General features: G+C 36.6%; 3 protein-coding genes and 1 pseudogene across 4 annotated transcripts; all 4 read right to left on the bottom strand.

Moving 5' to 3' along the window:
* Positions 1-137: 137 nt before the first annotated feature.
* On the bottom strand, positions 138-8,624 carry LOC121781938 (dynamin-2B-like). Of its 2 annotated transcripts, none has more exons than XM_042179647.1 (22): positions 8,214-8,624; positions 6,601-6,651; positions 6,384-6,504; positions 6,149-6,238; positions 5,890-5,951; positions 5,527-5,641; positions 5,058-5,400; positions 4,800-4,947; positions 4,142-4,243; positions 3,936-4,055; positions 3,767-3,850; positions 3,544-3,671; positions 3,374-3,458; positions 3,078-3,216; positions 2,380-2,456; positions 2,231-2,287; positions 1,806-1,956; positions 1,568-1,716; positions 1,277-1,390; positions 1,126-1,193; positions 763-935; positions 138-654 (listed from the first exon to the last, which is right to left on the bottom strand). In XM_042179647.1, the coding sequence occupies exons 1-22, from the start codon at positions 8,364-8,366 to the stop codon at positions 428-430; spliced, it is 2,757 nt and encodes a 918-aa protein (XP_042035581.1). In that variant the 5' UTR covers positions 8,367-8,624; the 3' UTR covers positions 138-427. The 2 variants fall into 2 exon arrangements, with proteins under 2 accessions (XP_042035581.1, XP_042035589.1); XM_042179655.1 differs by having other exon boundaries at positions 138-651; positions 8,214-8,621.
* Positions 8,625-9,948: 1,324 nt separating this feature from the next.
* LOC121762456 (cytochrome P450 71AU50-like) lies at positions 9,949-12,128 on the bottom strand. The gene is made up of 2 exons (XM_042158343.1): positions 11,202-12,128; positions 9,949-10,628 (listed from the first exon to the last, which is right to left on the bottom strand). Exons 1-2 carry the CDS (start codon positions 12,093-12,095, stop codon positions 10,002-10,004), a joined length of 1,521 nt encoding a protein of 506 aa, XP_042014277.1. The 5' UTR covers positions 12,096-12,128; the 3' UTR covers positions 9,949-10,001.
* A 1,403-nt stretch (positions 12,129-13,531) lies between these two features.
* On the bottom strand, positions 13,532-15,688 carry LOC121762020 (trimethyltridecatetraene synthase-like). The gene is made up of 2 exons (XM_042157754.1): positions 14,682-15,688; positions 13,532-14,339 (listed from the first exon to the last, which is right to left on the bottom strand). Exons 1-2 carry the CDS (start codon positions 15,588-15,590, stop codon positions 13,716-13,718), a joined length of 1,533 nt encoding a protein of 510 aa, XP_042013688.1. The 5' UTR covers positions 15,591-15,688; the 3' UTR covers positions 13,532-13,715.
* A 798-nt stretch (positions 15,689-16,486) lies between these two features.
* Positions 16,487-20,959, bottom strand: LOC121769675 (annotated as a pseudogene).
* Between the last annotated feature and the right edge of the window lie 147 nt (positions 20,960-21,106).

The raw sequence follows: 21,106 nt of genomic DNA, 5'->3' as shown, positions 1-21,106 counted from the left end.
CATCTTTTATAAATCTTACCCACATTATATAATAAAGAAAAACAAGAAATAACAACCTCAAATTCAAAATAGGAAATATCAATATACCAATCACATAAAATTATAAACATCTTTCACTAGGAAATGAAAAAGAACAATTCAAAAAAATAATTCTTCCAAAAAATTTAGAGAATACATATATATAGCATTCACGATAATATTTTTCCATAGGAGTTCTACCAATACAAGTGAACTTCAGCAGCGCAAAACACAACTGTCAGAAGCCACAACATAAACCGGATATCTATATACACAAATGTCTATATTGATCAATCCTCAAAAAGGGCAAGGGCAACTATAACAAGATTTAGAGCTCGATGAGAGCTCGAGAAACTGATCAAACACCCGACAAGAATTGCAAGAATGACTGTCAAAATTTCCATCTAACTTAGAATCTATAACCAGAGCCAGACGATGGAGGAGCTGGTGGCACACGGGTGGGCGTGCGTCGGCCACCAGGGTTGATATCACCATTTTGAGAAGGATCACTGTTCCGCCGGCTGTGACCATTTGATCTAGAATCCCCGTATGATAGGTTTGGGCCGTTGGCGGCAGTATCAAATGCAGATCTCCAGTCGTCCCCCGATGATGGACCAGCAGTGGTTGGACTTTCTACTAACGTAAAAGAGGAATACATCAAAAGGATTCATCATACTACAATTATGAAATCGACATAGTAAAATGTAACTTCGTAATAATAAACACTTTTGTAAGATAGATCACCTGCTCCAACACCATTTGAATAGCTGGATGCAGCGGCTGCCCGGTTATCATGAATACTGAGTTGTCTAGTGAGCTTAGAAAGAATAGAGGACTGTTTCTGGATACGCTCTCTCCTACGCTTGACATTCTGGTCCTCTTGGAGCAGCTCTTCTATTCTTGCCATGCTTTGAGCACTATCATTCCAAATTAGACGAGTCATGTCATGAACACAAAACAAAAGCGCACGCACACAAATTTTTTAACAATAAGATGAATGTTCCCACAGATATAAATGAACTAGCTTAATAAGGCAGGGGTAGTGGGATAAGAAACACAAGCTGTCGAAAGTATCACCCAACATTGGATGCATGAAAGGAGACTAACCTTATAGAACTGTATAGCTTAAATAGCATATCTTCTTTTGACTTTTCAACTTGGCAAAGTACAACAGCCTGTAATCAAATACATCATAAGCCAGAAGGCGATTTCTCTTAGTAAAATGTATAGAGGAAATTTTTACTATCATGTATATGACCTTTGGGACATTGGCTGCAAGACTGTTAAGAACAGCTTCGACGTAACCACGCACTTCCTGAGACATCCACCGAAGTTCTTCTTCTGGATCGGCAGGTCTTCTGGTCATTGTTTCCTAGTTGAAATTTCAAATGTGAGAACATATATGTAAGCAAGTCACAATTTACAAACAGAAAGACACTGAAATGAACCAAACACTTGAACCTTTTATAAATCAAACTACTTAAATGCACAGCAATAATAACATAAATGTTGGACAAATTTGGCAATGCTAGGAAGTTCATGAACTCACAAGAGAACCATCAGAAAGACTTTGGCGCAATGGAGGGCCAGATTCACCCTTCACTTGACCTCCTTTTGAACTGATAACATCTCTAAGTTTATTTAACCATTCTGCCTTGTCAGTAGCACTTTCAGCCTTCAAAACAACGGCACTATTGGCTGCAGGTATCAGGGAGCTTCTGCTTAGTTGTCTATAAATTAAAATTGCAATAAGTTTCAGAAAGAGAAGGCAGCAATATTTGTAGCACCTTTTAGGACAGTCTTATATGGAACTCTACTTGTTAGCTTAAATACTAGACTGGGTGCTTTTCCCGAATCTGGACCGTTTGCTTTTTTATCTTTAGAACTCTTCGCTGGAGGAGTTTCCTCATTTTCTGCAACTTCTTCTAAATTACATTCCTGGGAATTGCAACAACAAAAATTACAAGATCGAATGAAATATGTTTAAAGTCATATAGCTCCACAGCATGCAGCAATAAAATTCAGTTCAGAGAAGTATTAACATGTCCCCCGTATGACTCCTCATTCTTTGCAATAATAAAATAAAATCCTCTGTTTTCCGACATCTTTAGGGAGTAGCATATAAGCACTTGTCGCATTAGCATATAAGCACATTTCAGGACTAAACTAGGGGGCTGAGTAAGATATGTACTATCATATAGCCACAAAGTACCTCCAATGTAATGACACCACGAAAATGTCTCTCTTCCTGCTTCTTCGTGTACCCAAGCTGCAGAGATCATGGAAAGTATATTTCATGAAAGTTTGAAAAGATACTTGCCTCTCTACCAGTAGTTGTTGGTTGGAAGTTAAGGAACTCACTTTTCCTGTTTTTCCATTTAAGACGAACCATCTGCGGCTCCAACCATTAGTTTTCGTACTCTTCTTCAACAAAAAACCTGTATAAAGAAAGGTTAGTCATCCATACGTAACCTTACAGTATAAACAAAGAAGTACATAAGCAACATCTCTGAGTCATCTATATACACCAGGCATACATTTTTCAAACTTACATTAACTTATTAAAGAAGCAGCACGCACCACAAAGCAAAGAAAACGGAAAAGGTCTTCTGTAAGAACATTCTAAACATAGAAAATACATATAACAGGACCTTCAATAGAACACATACAATAAATATATAATCAGCTTTTCTTTTTCAATTTCATTTACTCCAACCATAGCGGTCCAACTTTGTCTAGGGGAGGCATGTAGCTCAAGTGTCAAGTGACAATTTACTGTTTAAGTATTCATTGCCAATGAGTCAAGGACCTTGTTTTGTCAACTAATCCAAAGAAAAACTTCCATGTTAAGGAAACCAAAGACAGTAGTTTTGACTTGTAAGTGTTTAAAAGGCAAAAACAACAGCTCTTGTGGTTTCCGTACAACCAAGCTCACCTAGATACTAAAGCAACCGCACATCAAGGATCAACTGATCCTTAATTATTCTACAAATCACCTATGCCAAGACATGAAATACGCAAACAGAAATACAGCTACTATGACACTATTTTGCAAGAACCTGCTGTTAGTTCTCCATCTGGTCCTGCAATCTTCAGCCCAGATCCTTCTTGGGCGTCTTTGTCTTTATCTTTATCTTGTAGACCAGATTTGCTATCCTTCATCGGTTTTGAGCTGCCCCCAGTTTGCGGGCTAGCCGCCTTAAAGTAGGAAAAAGACAATTAGAATTTAGAAGACTAAGAAGAGCATATAGCATTGTTAAGGAATGCTTGTATGGTTGTTGACAATTGACATACATTAAATAAGAAGACAAATTCCATTCCTGAATAAAGTAACACAAGTTCCGAAGATGTTTACCCTATTCAATATTGATTGCTCTGCCTCAGAACCCTTTTTGGAAGATCGGCCTTTCAACTCCTCTTCACGTCGCTGCCTATCCATCCTGAAAAACCATCAAAGACAGCAAGTGTAAGAGAAAAAATATTTGAATACTGGGACTGTAGAACTGAATCAGTTGCAGTGCTCACCGCCTCTGCACAAGACGTATGAAATGTTGAGGTGGAACATATGCACGTTCCATGTCGACAAGTGCAACTACCATAGTTTTAGCTTCATTCTTGAATCCTTCCAAAGCAGTTGTGGCAATTGCTATAACCTACATAAGTTTCATGAAAGAATGTTCCATGAAGATCAAAACAAATGAACAAGACATAATGTAATCAGTAAATGAAATAATAGCAGTCCATCAACCTCGCGCTTAAAAGGAGGATATCTCCCGAGGCCCGGTGTTGCATTTGCAGAAGCTGACACGATATCAACAAGCACCCGGTGCACCTACAAAAGGAAAAAGAAAATTATTTAATGGAATACAACTACAAGCAAAATACACAAATAGGTAAAAGAACCAACATTTATTTACCTCATCAACACAGAGGCGTGATGATTCTTTCGCTAACTCTAAAACACCTTTAATTAATGACCTCAGCCCTTTCTCGGGAGAAATAAGATAAGGCTGATAACCATCAGCTTCGAGCACAATCTGGTTCAGTTTTGAAGCATCAATATAAACACAAAAGGCATCAAAAGTCACATACTCCAAATGACATAAGTAATCAAAATACATACTCTTTTAACATTATTAATGTCAAAATGTCGATCCAAAGGCAGTTGCTTTATCCTGTTGGGAAAATTGCCTTCAAAACTAGAAACCACTTTCCAGCCAGAACCCTGGACAGGTAAGGTAATCCAGATTCTCAACATTATGCCGGCAATACATAGATCAAATAAGAATAAACAACTTTAATATAAACCATACATAAGAATAATGACTATCAAGATGAACACTGATAAAATAGGAACAGACAACAGAGATAGATAGATCAGAGGTTTGAGTAATGAAGAGTTCAATAGGACAACATTCCATGGCACCTCAAGGGAATAGTATAATATACTCCCTCCGTCCCACCACAAGGGATGGAGTTCTTTTGGGCACGGGATTTAAGAAAATGATATATATTGAATTAAAGTGAAAAGTATAGGGTATGAGAGAGGAAAAAGTAAGAGAGATAAAAGAGAGAATAAAGTAAGAATGAGGGAATAAAAGTAAGAGAAAGGGGGTAAAGTAAGAGAGAGTTGAAGTTTTGTTTTTTGTTAAAAAGGGAAATTGATCACTTGTAGTGGGACAACCCAAAATGGAAAGTTGATCACTTGTGGTGGGATGGAGGGAGTATGTATATATGAATATGATTCGCATATTGTTATTTCCCTGAGTTCAGAGCATCACCTCTCCGGTTGTGATATGCTGGAGGAACTTGTCCTCAAATTCACGGCAAAGCTCCAATGCCAATGCTCTTGTACCCTCAGAACTATGAACCATCTGTTCACCAAGCCTGAAAAGTTCATCCTGCACTACTTGGGACTTGCCCTGGAGCCTGCAGTAGTGACTCGATCAATATCACTCACTTAAAGAATCAACACATCCATTAATATATCCTTTTACAGGTACTAAATGCTAACTGAAAACATGATACTCCAGCAATACCCTGTAAGAAGATTTGGCAGCCTTATTTTCATGCGACTTCGGATCTGTTGAGCAATGGTCTCCACCAATGCTAACCTCCCGAGCTTGCTTTGAGGGGCTCCAGTCAGTATAGATTTCAAACTTTCACTCTCAGCTCGCCATGCATTTTCTAAAGAATTGTCAGCTCCAACACTCCCTGATTGAGCAGATGCTATAGCGACCGACTGACCAATTAAAGCAACCCATGGGATGTCAGAGGTACTTCTAGGCCCTTGATTTAGCAAAAGAGCCTGCACTGCAGCAAGAACTTTTGGGTCTGATGATGCTTGATCTACTTTGCTAATCACTCCAACGGTTCTAGTACCTAATTAAGAAGTGAACATAAGTTAATCAGAAACATAACAGATTTTGGTAAAAAAAACATTTTGTTTCTATTTTCTTCCCATCTTAAATATATTAATCGAGATAAAAATGGATCTAGCAAACCAACATTCTCCGTCTAGTTCCTTTGCAATTCTAATAGCTTTGGCTGATGCAACTTCAGGAGCCTGGGCAGCAGGTATTACTACCAGCAAAATTGCATCACTGCGTTCAGCATACAGACTCTGAAATGAAGAGAAATTCCATCACACAACAAAAAATCAATACTTTGGGCGCTAGGGTATGATTAACAATCATTAGTATCATTTAGTCAGAGTCAGAAGGTCAAAACTCAGCAAGACCGTAGTAGGGCACATCATCAATAATTCAAGAAAAGTGTAACTGCAATCCATCTTCATCAGATTGAATTCCATCTTAAATTCCAATGCTTTTTCGCCTGAACAATGAAATCAAATTTTGTTAAGGTACTCACCAATGAATCGTCAACATTTCCCTTATCTGCTCCAGGCAAATCAATCAATTTCAGTGGTGGAGCTGCCATAAAAAGAAGATAAAAAGTTAGATAACTAACCTCATTTTGTTGCAAATACCAACATTCTTACTAAATAAAATTATTAGATTCTCTTTTCTAAACAACAGAAAAAATATATCAGCAGCACAGCCAGAACACCTGATAGAAGATAAAAATGAGTAAACTAATTAATCCATATCGTTTCCAAAAGCAGACTCACCTGTACTTGTTCGGAGCTTTAAATATATTTCATCACGGCTCTTGCCAGATGCTTTACCCAACCTGTCTTGTAATGAATGCCGAAGTGCACCTATGGCAGAACATTAAATTAAAAAGAATGATTTAATGCAATGATAAAATCAAGTGACAAGAATTTTTCTCATTGCAAAACAAAACAGACCATACTTGAAGTCATATTATCTGTTTTATGAGTAATGTACAGTTAGAGGACTTACTTGCAGAAACAGCTTGAGATTTACTATCAATCTGCAACATTATAGATCTGCTGCTTAATGAACTATCCCGGGTTAAGTCAACACATATTGGAGCACGGGTTGCACCACCTTCACCAGTTGGCTGCAAAAAATAACAGAAGCTCTCAGGAAAAATGACTTTACACATGAAGACGCCAATCAACCTCAAAATACAATATTTGTAACACAGCATACTTACCAATGCTGGATGCCCGATTAGACTATTCAGTACAGCTGACTTACCTGCACCCTGAAAAAACAAGTATCATAGGAATTAAATTTCTATCTTATATAGTACAAAGAATAGTAAAACATGCAGATATTTAATTGGAGAATTGGAGAATGCAACAATAGCTAGAACACTTCAATCTGCATGACGCTTGCATATACAGATATTCTTAAATTGCAAAAACCTTGGTGAATTGTTAACAATTAACAATTAATCCAAAATCTAGTTACTATAGTTTTATAAATAATATAGTGAAGTATAAATTCCATGATTAATTTGAATAGCAAGCTTGCAGCAGTTTCTATTCTACCAGTTTTCCAAGGAGTAGTGGCCCTTAAACATGGATATGGCTTGCTAGAGACACAACAAATGATTTTCTTTGACCTATGTAGCGGAGAACCAATCTACGATCATAAATCAACCTGTTAGCTCCTAATTAAAGCTCTTCATACATGCCATTTTACCACACATTCAACATGCTATGCAGAATTATGACCACTAGGTATGAAATACACATACTATCACATAACTAGTAGTATTACAATAGATTGAAAAAATTCTCGTAAATTACTTGGCAGAGGAAGGCCATAATTCATGCATATAGTACATGTTCATCGTTTTAAGTTTCTAACTGACTCAGACAAGACATGAGCACTGATCTTGAAGAAATATTACTTACTTCCTTTTTTTAGTCATATTCAGTTATAAATACTACTCCACAAAGAAATTGTATGTCACATATATGCACTCAAACATCCAAACCAACAGCCCCCATTCAGTGCAAAGTGAAAACAAAGTACATGACACCTTTTTGGCCGGATACTTCATTACATTCAGTTAACTTTTTCCTTTCTTTTCTTTTTTGTGCGTGTTGTTTTAAAATAACTACCACATAGAGTAAGAGAAGTGAAAGATGAACATGTCTCTACAAAAACGGGCATGTCTGCAATTATAATGCATATCATAATGCAGGCCATCGACAAAATCTTCAATCAATTAACCTGTAAGCTAGACCTCATAACAGAAATAGCACAAGGCATCTTATTCTTTCCTCAAATGTCTCATCGCAATACTTAAATTCCAGGCTAATGGGGAAAATAGAGAAAATGAAACAAATAGATCAATCAATAGTTCCGAATACGGTACTGTTTTTTTAACTTTTCTGTTATCGGGTAGTTTAAGTCCAGCTAACTATTAATTTAGTTTTGCGACTAGCTTTTCACCATTCTGCAAAAGTAAATCGCAACGATGCAAAATACCCTTCTTATGCTCATTTGCCTACACTACTCGCCAACTCAATAAAACCCACTAATCAGGAATAAATTCCCACCAACCAATCGATTAACATAATCACATGATCTGCTTCACTTGCCCATTCCAGTTGATTACAAGCTGAATTTCGAAGCAATCAGCTAAAGTACTCAAACAAATATTCCCGGTTAGATCAGATAAACCGCAATTTCGATTAATTGAATCAAAATCCAGATCACAAAAATGGCCAACCCCAGAGATCTAGACCGCACAACAACAATAAACCAATTCAACTACCAACTGCAAAGAAACCTCTGACTGAGCTAACTCACAGTGTTTCCAAGAGCAACGACATTGAGGAAAGTGGACGAGCGCTTGGATGAAGAAGACGAAGACGTCGTCTCGTCAACATCCTCATCGGCGAGCAACGCCGACGCCTGCCGCATCGATTCCGAGAGCTGCACCAGTTCCTCGATAGCCTCCATGGATTCAAATCGATCTCCAAACTTTGCGATATGCAATTTAACGTTGAATTATCACCAAACCACTGGATAAAAGCGCCGACAACCACAGATCCAATAGAATGGGAGAAGATCGAGTGTTTATGTAGATTGTATCTATATGTTCATGAGTGAATTGCGTAGATTTAGGGTTTGGAAGTTGGAAGTTTGAAGTTTTCAAAAGTATTTTGAGTATTGAAATTTGGTTGAAGAAAGTGGTGATTATTCGGTGAGGCGATTACGTTCAAATTTTAAAAGGCAAAACAGTACTGTCCGCGTGAAAGTGAAAATTAAATCAAATGCTTGAAATCTCGTGTCATCCAAAACATTACAGCATATTATTTATTGAAAAATGCAGATAGTAATACTCATATTATTTTAATTTTAGACTGCACATGAAAAATATTTACCTTTTATAGTTTTACTATTAACAATACACACAGTCATTTTTTCCTCTATTTCTTTTATTTTATTAAATTTGTATTAAAAAGTATGTCATTCACTAGTATTATTTTTACTTTTCATTTTTTTTCCATTTATGATGGCAACTAGCATATAATTGACACAGCTGATTGATTTGCATATTAGTGGAGATTTGTCTGGTAACAAACGCAATAAAACTGGACTCTGGACTTGGTGTAAAATGTAATATTTGAAAATCATTTCTATTTTTATTTTAATTTCTTATTTTATGGAGACGATCTAGCTTGAAATTTAACAATGTAGGTGAACTAAGTCAAATCATAATACTACATAAGTATATGAGTTTCAATGAATTTTATTTCATTGTTTTGGGGGTGTGTTTTTAGAAAGCTTTCTAGTGGAGGTGCAACTTATGATGCACGAAGTACCAACTCTTGTTTACAGGGCAGGGCACTGGTTTTAATTGTGTAAATTATGTATAATAAGATTGATCGCTAGAATAGTAGAATTAGATTGTAATTGGAAAGTATATATATCATTTTTTTAATTATCTAGTCGTAAAATAGTTATTTCTAAAATTACAAAATTACAGATTAGTATCTTAAGCCTATACATCTTTCATAACCTAAAGACATAAAATCTTTAGGCATGACCACTGTAATACAATTTCATGTTCGAGTCAATATAATAATCAAAGAAGTTTTAGAGGGTTCATAATTGACAATTACTAGAAGCTTTGACGTTTGTGAATGTCCCTCTTTGACTACGAGTCTACGACGCAAATGGTTATTGCATGGAAATTATGGGTGGATTGAGTCAAAGAGAGAATGAATTACTTAGCAATGGTTTGCTTAATAAGGAAGATTTTTCGTGGGTAATCAATTGTGTCCCAATATTATACTATAGTATTGGGCCAATGCTATGACAAAAAATAAGATAAAGACTAGGCACAATAAATACTGTGTCCACTTATAAAGTTTATAATTGAATAGGTTCACTTTGTCGTGATGGGACAATTTTCTGGGTCTGGGCCCAAATTAAATGATCTTCTGAAAATGAATTTGATATTAATTTTAAATTAATTGATAATTTCTAGGCCACCTTGATATGTTTTGTTGGTAGTACAAACATATGAGACACCATATACCGTGGAATTTATTTTTAAAGGAACTTCTTATTTGATGAAGCAATAAGAGATCAATAAAGATAACATGGCAATGTAGGTTGTATGATGAGAGAAAGAAGATGTTTAGGAATAGTAGTCAATCCATATTGCTCCTCCATGCTTATATCTTCAACCCTCATGCCTTCCTCCAACTTAAGCTCAAATCCATGCAACAAATTAGCCAACGTTGTAGGAACAGTCTTAAGTGCAAGATTGATTCCTGGGCACCTTCTTCGACCCGACCCGAACGGCAATATTGCAAAGTTAGATCCAGTTATAAATTCTATTCCCTTTCCTATGAATCTCTCGGGAAAGAACTCTTCAGGAGCATCCCACGAGTTCGGGTCCCTCCCTATGCTCCATGCGTTGACGAGGACTAGTGTGCCCTTCGAGACATTGTAGCCTGCAACGTTGCAATCCTCGATCGCGCAATGAGGGGCTAACAGTGTAGCAATTGGATGTAGGCGTAACGTTTCCATGATGACGGCATTCATGTATGGCAATTGAGGCATGTCATTCTCTTCTACCCATCTATTTCTCCCTACCACTTTGTTGAGCTCTGCTTTTGCCTTTTCCATAATGTGCGGGTGTCTGAGGAGTTCAAGCATAACCCATTCGATCATTGTAGTTGAGGTATCTACGGCAGCAACCAACAAGTTCTGCAACAAGAAAACATGTTTTTTGGCATAATGGAATTTGACCTTGTTATTGGAGTTTTATGGATTGTACTTGATGATATAATATTCTAATTCAATTTTAAATCCTTTTATAAAAATAAATTATTAAATTGTAGTACTAATTTCAAATTATGCCCGTTGAATACAAAATTAACCGAAATTCGATAATATTTACGATTTATATAATGTGTGTGTTTGAGAGTCCCAATTTTATAAATATCTGAAGTTTTTAATTTTCCTATACGAGTTAAATTGTAGAATTAAGTCGATTTGAAATTGAGAGTTCCAAACCCCAAATTCGAGCCTCCAATTCAATAGACACCATCTGAGAATTTGGGAATTGGCATTGTGGTAAGAATTTATATTCAAGGACCAAGCAAATCAACAAACTAATAAAATTTAGTGATTCAGACATATAGCACACGAGGTGTGTCTAATTCGTGAACCGCCAATTTTTTTGTCCTGCAATTGTGATTAACTGGATGGTCGACCACATGTCAATATATCCCGAACACTAAATTTTTACTAGGTTCGAAAAGTATTACTACTACGTACCATGGTTAACGCCTTGACAGAATCCCTCGTGAATCGAACTCCATCTTCCTCCGCGGCTATCTGCAGCAAAACATCGACAAAATCTTCCTTACCTTCTCCCCTTCTCTCCAAATGATCATCAATCACATAGTCGCAAAATCCATCCATTTTCCTCTGCAAAGCCCTCATCTTCTTCCCATAGCCCTGCAAATCAAGAAAATCAACCCACGGGATCCAATCCCCAATATTAAACGCTCCGGTTAGCACAAACCACTCCCTCACTATCTCTCCCATCTCAACCATGTCCAAAACCGAATCATCTCCTCCACCACCAAAATACTTCTCCTTGAATATCATCTTCGATACAACCGAAAGAGTGAAGCCCAACAAATGCTCTCTCAGCTCAACCGGTTTTCCAGATAACGACATTAAATGGAAGAACAACCGGCGCCTCTCCTCGACACGGATGTGCTCAAAGCTCTCGACTTTTCTTGCGCTCAGCACTTTTGTCATGAATATTTTACGCGCCTCTCGCCAGTATGGGCCGTAGGGAGAGAAGGAGACGTCGGAGTAGTCGAAGCTAACATGTTTGTAGGCCGCGAAGGTAGGTCTTGAGGCAAAGACGGCGTCGTGGACCTTGAGGAACTGTTTGGCCATCTCAGGGGACGAGGCGACGAGGACGGGGAATTTTCCGAATTTTAATAGCATTATTTCTCCGTATTTTTGCGATAAACGGTGGAGGGATCGGTGGGGGTTTGGGCCGAGTAGATTCAAGTTGCCTATAATAGGCCATGGTTTTGGGCCTGGCGGGAGCAACTTCTGCTCCCGCCGTCGTCTAGTTTTGGCTATTTTGGAAATGAAGTAGTATGTTGCAGCTGTGTATATTAGGGCTAGAAGAAGCCATGAGAACTCCATTAGTAGTGAAGAATGATGGTTTTTCCATTAGTAGTAAATTTATAGATGATTGATTGGACTCTAAATTTATTTTTTGTCTCTTCAATTATTTTTATTTTGGAAGTTTGTTTTATCAAATAGTACTATAGTCTATATGTGGTAGTGTATTCAATGGCTGTCCACGCTAGAGCAAGGGGTATGATTGTATCTTAAAATTTTATCAATATTATTGACTATTTATTATTACGTCGTCCAAAATAAATAGACAAAGTTGTAGATAACAAGAGTTTTAATGTACAATTGGTAAAATAAAAGAAGAAGGGAGGGGGAAAATAATGGAAGTAGTGTTAGTAGCTTGTGGAGTCCACATTATTAGTTTTTATAACTTTCCATATTTAGAATTGGCCTAATTTTAGTGGACAGGCCAAAATGGTAAAACTAGTCTATTTTTTCGGACTGTGGCTGTATAAATTGGAGTAAATCTTAATTTACTTCAAAAGTCTACTATTCACTATCTATTATCCAATGCCTATACTTAATGCTAGATTTTATTACACAACTTAATGTCCAATATTATTCATTACAAAAACTAGGGTTATGCTTATGGTATCATTTGAATCTCCAAAATTAATTGGTGTTTTTGTTTATGAAAATACAAAAATTGCTTCACTATAGAGATTTTAGTGTTTTGAGCACCTGAATTTTTTTTTATTTTTTAGCATTTTCCTTGTTTTTTTGGAAGGAATTTAATTAATGTTTTCCCAACATTTTTAGTTTTCATATGTTTTCATGACATTTTACTCGCGGTAAATGAAGTATGTGGTTGAGAATCCAGATGCTACAAAAAATGGTGTGGTGTGATACGTGGTTTAAATGTAATCTATTAGATGATAACAATTGATTGGTTGACATGTTTTTGGCAAGTGGATTGATCTTTGCTATCCAATTAATACATGTAGAATTTCCTCACCTGTCTAAATAGCTAGACTTTGTAAACCTATCAATGCATTTTCAGATTATTGAAACAAACACCTAAGAGTTAGGATACATCACTATCCAAGAAATTAAGAAAATCACTCTTTCATGAATTTCATGGAAACTACTATCCACAACAAGCCAAACGAACCCTCAGAGAAAGAAATAAGGCTATAAATGTTATGATTTTATAAACCCAGATCCTAAGGTCTGCGGATTTAAGGAAATGGGTTGGGTTATGTTCGGCCTCAGTAGAAAAGAAAAGGGCCAACAATATATCACATGTACATAAAAAATAAATTTTAAAACCTTAAAAATGAGACAATAAAATAGGTTAAATGAACATAAAATAAAATGATTTTTTGGGCCTGAAAATTAAAAAAATTGTAGTATTAAATAGGTTAAATGAACATAAAATAAAATAATAGAGATAATAAAATAGGAGATATAAGAGAGAGTAAAGTATGGAAGAAAAAATAAAGTAAGAGTAATTAAATATTTGTTTTTTCCACAAAACATGAAATAACTCAACTCGGTTGAGACATTCCAAAAGGAATATAACTCAACATCATTTGGGAAAAAAGGAGTACTGGTCAAAGAAACAGAATACAGAAAAGAACATAATAAATCATGCTTAATAGCTACAATAAATGCAAGAAACATAACTTAGTAAAGGTGGGATGGGAGTCTGGCTTCCATGATAAGTTGAAGAGGCTCTTTAGGATGCACAGTGAGCCCATATAGTTCCTCAAGACACACATCTTGAGGCCTCATGCCCTCAACCAACCTCAAATCGAAACCATGCAACAAATTGGCCAGCGTTGTCCGGACAAGCTTAAGACCAAGCTTGTATCCGGGGCATCTCCTTCTGCCAGAGCTAAATGGCAAGAGGGAAAAGTTGCTTCCCATCATATCAATATCCTCTCCGATAAATCTCTCAGGCAAGAATTCTTCAGGCGCGTCCCATGAGTTTGGATCCCGCCCTATGCTCCATGTGTTGATGATCACAGGTGTCCCCTTGGGTATGTCGTACCCTGCAACTGTGCAGTCCTCAATCGCGCAATGGGGTGGTAGCAACGGAGATAGCGGATGCAACCTCCATGTCTCCGTGATTATGGCATCCATGTAAGGTAATTGAGAGTAGTCGCTCTCTTCTACCCATCTCTCCCTTCCAATTACGCGGTCTAATTCTTCTCTCGCCTTTTCAGCTACTCGAGGGTGCCTCATTACTTCGTGGATAGCCCATTCGACTGTTTTAGCTGAGGTGTCCGTGCCACCAGTTAGCAAGTCCTACATTGATACACAGTGAAAGGCAGGAGCAGTATAAGCATTTGTTAATATCTCGACATACGAAACATATGATATGATAGGCATGATAAATGATGAAGAAGTTGTTGTATAATGAAACACAACAAATAAAATTAAAGTTAAGCACTCCTCCTAAAACTAAGACGCCATTCTCTAAAAAGGCCACAACAAATGATGCCATTCCACTCAACCTGAGCATATTTTCACTATAAAAGATAACTAATAAAAATCTAAAAACTGCAAATCAATACTACTCCTATTAGACTATAATGTAAAGTCATGAATCACAAAAGTTAAAAATAAACATCTTGAAAATGATTGTACCTGCAAAAATGCTTTGACACTATCTCTTGTCAGTTTAACCTCAAGATTAGGTTTGTCAGCCATCAGCAACAACACATCTACCAAATCTTTGGGGGTGAATTTGTTGTCTGCAGCACCTGATCTTCTAGCTTGATGATCATCAATCACATGCTCATTAAACCTGTCAAGTTTCTTGTACAACTCCTTCATCCTTCTCACATAGCCTTGCAAGTCGAGGAAGCTAAGCCACGGTATCCAGTCTCCAACATTGATCACCCCATTCAGCAAAAACCACTCATCCAGCATGCGCTGCAATTCACCAAGCTCGAAAGCCGACCCTTCCTTCTCGCTAAAATACTTATTGCTGACGACCATCCTACTTATGTTGGACAGCGTGAAGCGCGAGAGATGCTCCCTCAGCAGCACGGGCTTGCCTGAAAGGGCATGCAGGCGGGAGAGGAAGGCCCTGCCTTCCTCATCCCGAACCGGCTTAAAGAATTCAAGCCTATTCGGATTGAAGACTTGGGAGAGGAAGATCCTACGCGCTTGCCTCCAGTAAGGGCCGTAGGGCGACCATGTCATGTCGGAGTAGTTGTAGGCGGTGTATTTACCGGCGGCGAGGGCTGGCCTCGTGGCGAAGTTGGCGTCGTGCACCTTCAGGAACTGTTTCGCCATCTCGGGTGAGGAGGCTATCAGAGATGGCGATGAGCCTAGCTTGATGAGCATGAGTTCGCCGTGTTTTTGGGAGAGGGAGTGGAGAGATCGGTGCGGGGAAGAGCCGAGGAGGTGGATGTTGCCGATTATCGGCCATGGCTTCGGCCCCGGTGGAAGCTTTCGCGGCGGGGAGCGATTGAAGAAGAATAGCCTTGAGAGGAAGGCTAATGCGGCTATGAGGATTAGAGCTGATACAGATTCATGGTAGTTCACCATTTTTTTAGGTTTCAGAGAATGGTGCAATTTTTAATTGGCTCAACAGATATATCCAAACCGCACATGAATTTTAGACAGTAGAATCTCATCTGTAAGTCAACTAATCAAATAAGCATTTCATTGTACACGTGGCACGCATTGGAAGAGGAATCAACACTAGAATCTTAAACAGTAGAATCTGATCTGTACTCCACATTCCATAATTCAAATAAGAAGGAATCATTTCGCTCACCTTTCAAAATTTAGAATCTGATATTTTCAAAATATGGATTTTTTGCATTTTTTCTTCTTCTTCTTCTTTTTTCTTATTATTTTCCGTACAAAATATATCAACAATTAAATATTTAACTATTTTATATACCATATCACAATCGTATGTTTTTCTCCCTATTAATCAGTTTTATGATTCATGTTCTAATGATTGAGCAACCATATTTAATAATTACAAATAAAAAATAATTGAAAAAGATGGAGCCTCTCATATCGAGTATATTTTTATTTATTTAATCAATATTTTGGTTAATTCATATATTCTAAAAAACTCGCATGTCTCGATGCCTTATTCTAACGCAAATTTAATCTCAAAATTTGAAAGGTATAAGAATTTAATCATTTTTTCTGAATTTTTCCTTTGGAATAGGAATCTCTATTCCGGTTCACAATACAATCACAATTCATTTGCTAATTATATTTCCTGCTATCTCTCACAACATGGTGGATTTGATTTTGAATTGCTTTGAAATACTGTTTAGATTTTATAAATTTATAAACTTCATTTGGAAAATATTTTCGAAATATTCTAGGAGTAGTAAATTTGGAAGCCAAGATTCAACCGATCTTGATATACATATGGTGTCTTTAATTTAAATGCAGTCATCTATTTGTCCATTCTTTTATTAACTGCAAAATCAGTGGTTATCATCATTGCTTCATGATTTAATCAAGCAGCATGTTTTAAACTTTATATGTTAACTAGAAGGTCTAGGGACAAACACCAATGTGTTCCTCAACTAAACCACTTACAAAGTGAACCTTTAAAACATCTCAAATTACTAATGGAAGAGACACCTACCTAAATAAATAATGGAATCATGCTGCAGAAAGTTCCTTCAATGGCAGAACTCACTGCTGGAGATATGCAGGAACTCTCTTCGAACTATACGTTTCAAACAAGTACGAAATGATATTCTTGTAATCTCTGATTTCCATGCCGGTGTTGTGATCAACAAGGTAAGGTACCTGCATTACATTCCGTTTCAGAGCTTATGAGCCATAAATCGACATGCACGTTTCTTCAGACCGCATGTTATGCATAAACACAATGCTAGTAAAAAAATATGGTGTTCACTCTGGGGGAGACAACAAATTAGATACATAAAAATAATACTACAGGCTAATCCACAGCTTACTTTGTTGGATTCAACAAATTTGAGCTTGTTTGATCATGTAACCCTTCAGTCTTATTCTGTATATAATCTTTAGCTGAAAATAAAGTTTATAGGAATAATCTTATTTTGGGTCTCAAACTTTGCAAAAAAAAAAACGGACTTTGCGAAAATTCTTATCAGACGAAACTTTAAATTATGTCAAGCGGGACATAAATCATACTTCGTGAACATCTTAATGGAGAATGCTAAGAAATGGGATACAAAGCAGGATTAACCCAACTTTACATACAGTCAAACATGATGATTCTTTATGTCCGTCCACCTTATCTGGAATACACAAGTATTTCCGAAGCATACGCCTCTTGTGTCATTTTTCTAGGATATGACTAGAAAGCGTACACGTAAACTTTTGGTCACAAGTTAGAAAAACCTTTAATAATGTATGATAAGTGTGGGGGGGATATATATTTATTAAGTTAGAAGTGTGGCGATTGATCAAGCCATTTTTGCATTATATAAATATTTCTCTGTGACAAATGGATCTAGGCGCTATGAACATTACATGAGCTGACCTCTTTTGATCCGGACATCTCGTTGAGCATTCTTTCCCGTATAGACCCTTCACCCACGCTCCGAAGAATATAAGGAAGTTCCAGTTCACAAAGTGCTTCACGAACAATTCGAGCATACTGCCAAATAAGTATAATATCGTTTGATCCCATTTCAAGTGATTGGATAGGCAAGCACTAGACTAGCATGCACAAGCGCGCGCACACAAGACACACAGACATAGAGATAAGGAATGGTGTAACATCAATGCTTACAGGGTTGTTTTCATATGAGAAGAGCTCCAGTTTTTGAGGAGGCGATTGTTTTACTGAATTTTCCCACAATGTCATTCCTCTGCCTGCTCGAAGTAGTGTCGGTACCCAACCTGTGAGCAGTGTGCTGCATTTCAAAAATGATACAATTGAAAGGTTATATACGTAATTGAAATTTTGGCAAAGTTACAATTTGTACATTCACCCTTCAAAAAACTAGAGGAGTATGTGCAGTGCATGCGTAACCTCATTTAAAATGACAAGTTTATAAGAGTCATATAACAGAAAGAGATACGAAAGATAAATATGATATGCTACTATCATATAGCATTGTTACCCTTAAATTAAATAATATCATAGACAAGCAAATTTTGTAAGCAACACTATTTTTACATAAGTATAGATATACAAACCAAATAAAACACTTCAAATCTCTTGTGTTTGACTCAATGAGTAGATCTAAAAGTATGCAAACATCCTAAGAGCAAAGGCCCAATCCCTCATATAAAAATGAAAGATTGAAACATACTTGTTCTTTTATAGTTAATCATAGTTTGTTTGTGTCTACAATTTTCACCGATTTCTTTAATATGTCCCCAACTCACCATTTCCAGAAAGTGAAATGGCAATGCGCTGACCTTTTTCAAAAAACGCTGAATGTTGGGGACACAAACTGAGATTAACCATACTTTTACATAGAATATATGACAAAAGGTCTTCATGAAAGGAAAAGGATAAAGGTATGAAGAACTTCTTGTAACCAAAATACCCAGTGGGAAATAATGGGATATAAAAAGAAAAAAAAAATAGTAGATGAGATAGACAGGTGCCAAATTTTAATACATTGTTCCAAAATAACGATAATTGTAGTACTAAACTAAAATACCTCTCCAAGATTCCAAATGACGGACTCCTATTTCCTCCATATTGCTGAAATAAGTATTTAACAATGTCACCTGCAGATTAATTCACAATAATTAATGGAGTAAATAGATGCGACATTCAAGCTAAATGGATTCCAAAATCACTTTTAAACCCAGGAATGCGACAACAAAATTTTCTAAGGCGCCTAAATACAAAATCCTCCAAAATGTTTATTTTATAAGTTTAGTATACATTTGAAAAAACAGCCAGTTACTTACTGCTTTCATAGATAGAAATTCCGGTGTTCGGGTCCACGAGGAAGGGAAGCCTGAATGGGGATATAATTTGATCTGGTAAGTTGTAATGAAATGAAGACATTATAATCTTGAACCAAGTATTTACGAATCAACCAAATGTAAGTGAAAAGCAATGCAATCTTACTGTTCCCTGCCACCAAGTCGTCTGACTGTTGCCCTATGTCTTACTGACCCTTTTGGGCATGGAAAGATCTGCATAAATGACAATCGACTGTGCAAATTCAAACACTGACAATCACTCAAGATTTTTGAAAGGGATAACTGTTACTGAATCTAGACACACAACTTTCACCCTTATTTTTCTCATGAACAAATTTTTGCTTTTAGTTATTCTGAATTTTCACTCGATTGACATTTGTTGGCGAATTGATAACTTGATGAAGTGACGACGTAGACATCCAACTTGATCGTTTAGTACATCAGCCGTTCAAACTCTTACTTTTTTCTTGAAAATTTAAATGCGCAAAGTGGAATAATCTTTGATAGAGACCATGAGAGACAAGAGTATATTTTAAATAGAAAGTTTGGATTGCTTACCTCTACGGAGAGATCTAGCTCAGTAATGGCCTCACGAACCCTTCTACAGAACGGGCATGCCTCTGTTGACAATTCCTACAAGCTTCAGTTAGTCCGAAGTTAAAGGGATAATTGACTGGTACAGATATTATAGAGTCTACGAGATAGGCTTTACTATATAAGAACTTAAGGAAATGAATGACCAAAGCTAAAAGAAACAAGAAAGAAATGGGAAAGAGAAGATACCAAATTCATATAGTTGGAGAGGCAGTGGAGGATCTGCTCTTTGTTCGTTGTTTAAACCATCGGATAGTGATTTAGAACCCCACGGAAACCTTGCTATAGTAGATAACGAAGATGTAGCCTCCTATTACATATGAAAAAAATTATTGAAACACATAAATAACATCTCACTAGCTTCCCAAGAATTTGTCTGTCAATCATATGAAATAATTCAACTACACACATATCTTATGAAATCAATGCAAACAAAAGAGAAATATTATAAGCTTCCCAAAAAGCTCAAGATACCTCTAGTAGATAGTTCCGCTCTGCAGACGGATCCCCTGCCTGCAAGACAAGAAGGCTGTAAGCAAGTTGAATCAAACTAAACATACAGCTATTCAAACATGTTTCAAATTATATACTACTAGAATTTGAGTCTGAGTTCGTCTGATGATACAATGAATCGATCATGAACAAGCTTTAATTGAGCAACTTCGTGTAGCTTAACATTTTTATCCTTGTCTGGAGCTATGAATTTTATCAAACAAAAAATTAAGCTCAATTTTATTTGATATCCTTATCGAATTGAGCTCAAACAAAATTACATGCAAAACAATTTGTTTGGTTGCTTTATACTTTATCAAACACAGATTACGATAAATTCTATCTGATATGTTTATGGATTCGAGCTCAAACAAGCTCTTGGACTAAAATCACGAATCAAATATCAAATTATATAGTTTTACTTAGGTTTAGCAGCATAGATTAATCAAAACAAGAAATAGTGTAATCAAAATTCAGCAGCATAAACCCTAAACCTTAAAATTCGTGTAATGCCCAAATTTCCTAAACAAAGAATAAATTTATATCAATTGAATCATAGTTACTCACAGAGAAGAGCTTAAGCAAGGGGCAAAGAAAAGACAGCAAGCTAGTTGAGAAGCCACCGCCGTCATTATCGCGAACTCCTTTTTATTGAGAAATTTGGGCTTCCTCTTCTTGGCTGGAGGAATTTCTCACACAAAATCTGTTTCTTTTGCAAGAAACGACATTTTTGTGACAATTTCTGCGAGAAACTGTGACATTGAATTTGACGAGGATTGAAGGTGGGAATTGAGCTCTGGATAAAGGGTGCATGCTTTTGTTGGAGTTTATGTGAACTTTTCCACCGATTGGAGTTGGATTTGGGGATATAATTGGTGAGGAATGCATTTGAAGATTTTGGTGGTTATGGCCGTTGCTCTTCAGTTCTGAAAATTTGCGCGTATTATAGTATTTTTTTTAGGGTAAATTGCCAGATAAATAATGAAGGGTTGATTTCTGATTCATATTTTTTTTATAAATAAATTATTCTGTAAATGCTATTATAAAATTTGTAATTTTTG

Source organism: Salvia splendens, chromosome 2, assembly GCF_004379255.2.
Source record: "Salvia splendens isolate huo1 chromosome 2, SspV2, whole genome shotgun sequence".
Taxonomy (NCBI): Eukaryota; Viridiplantae; Streptophyta; class Magnoliopsida; order Lamiales; family Lamiaceae; genus Salvia; species Salvia splendens.
The sequence above is the reverse complement of the archived record's forward strand: the minus strand, read 5'-3'. Positions and strand labels throughout refer to the sequence as shown.

Coding starts and splice junctions, on each gene's coding strand:
- LOC121781938 (XM_042179647.1), bottom strand. CDS start 8,366: ATGGAGGCTATCGAGGAACTGGTGCAGCTCTCGGAATCGATGCGGCAG. Junction 5,642..5,889: donor GAAATGTTGACGATTCATTG/GTGAGTACCTTA, acceptor TCTTCATTTCAG/AGTCTGTATGCTGAACGCAG. Junction 936..1,125: donor AAGCTATACAGTTCTATAAG/GTTAGTCTCCTT, acceptor TTGGAATGATAG/TGCTCAAAGCATGGCAAGAA.
- LOC121762020 (XM_042157754.1), bottom strand. CDS start 15,590: ATGGTGAACTACCATGAATCTGTATCAGCTCTAATCCTCATAGCCGCA. Junction 14,340..14,681: donor GTGTCAAAGCATTTTTGCAG/GTACAATCATTT, acceptor GTATCAATGTAG/GACTTGCTAACTGGTGGCAC.
- LOC121762456 (XM_042158343.1), bottom strand. CDS start 12,095: ATGGAGTTCTCATGGCTTCTTCTAGCCCTAATATACACAGCTGCAACA. Junction 10,629..11,201: donor CTGTCAAGGCGTTAACCATG/GTACGTAGTAGT, acceptor TTCTTGTTGCAG/AACTTGTTGGTTGCTGCCGT.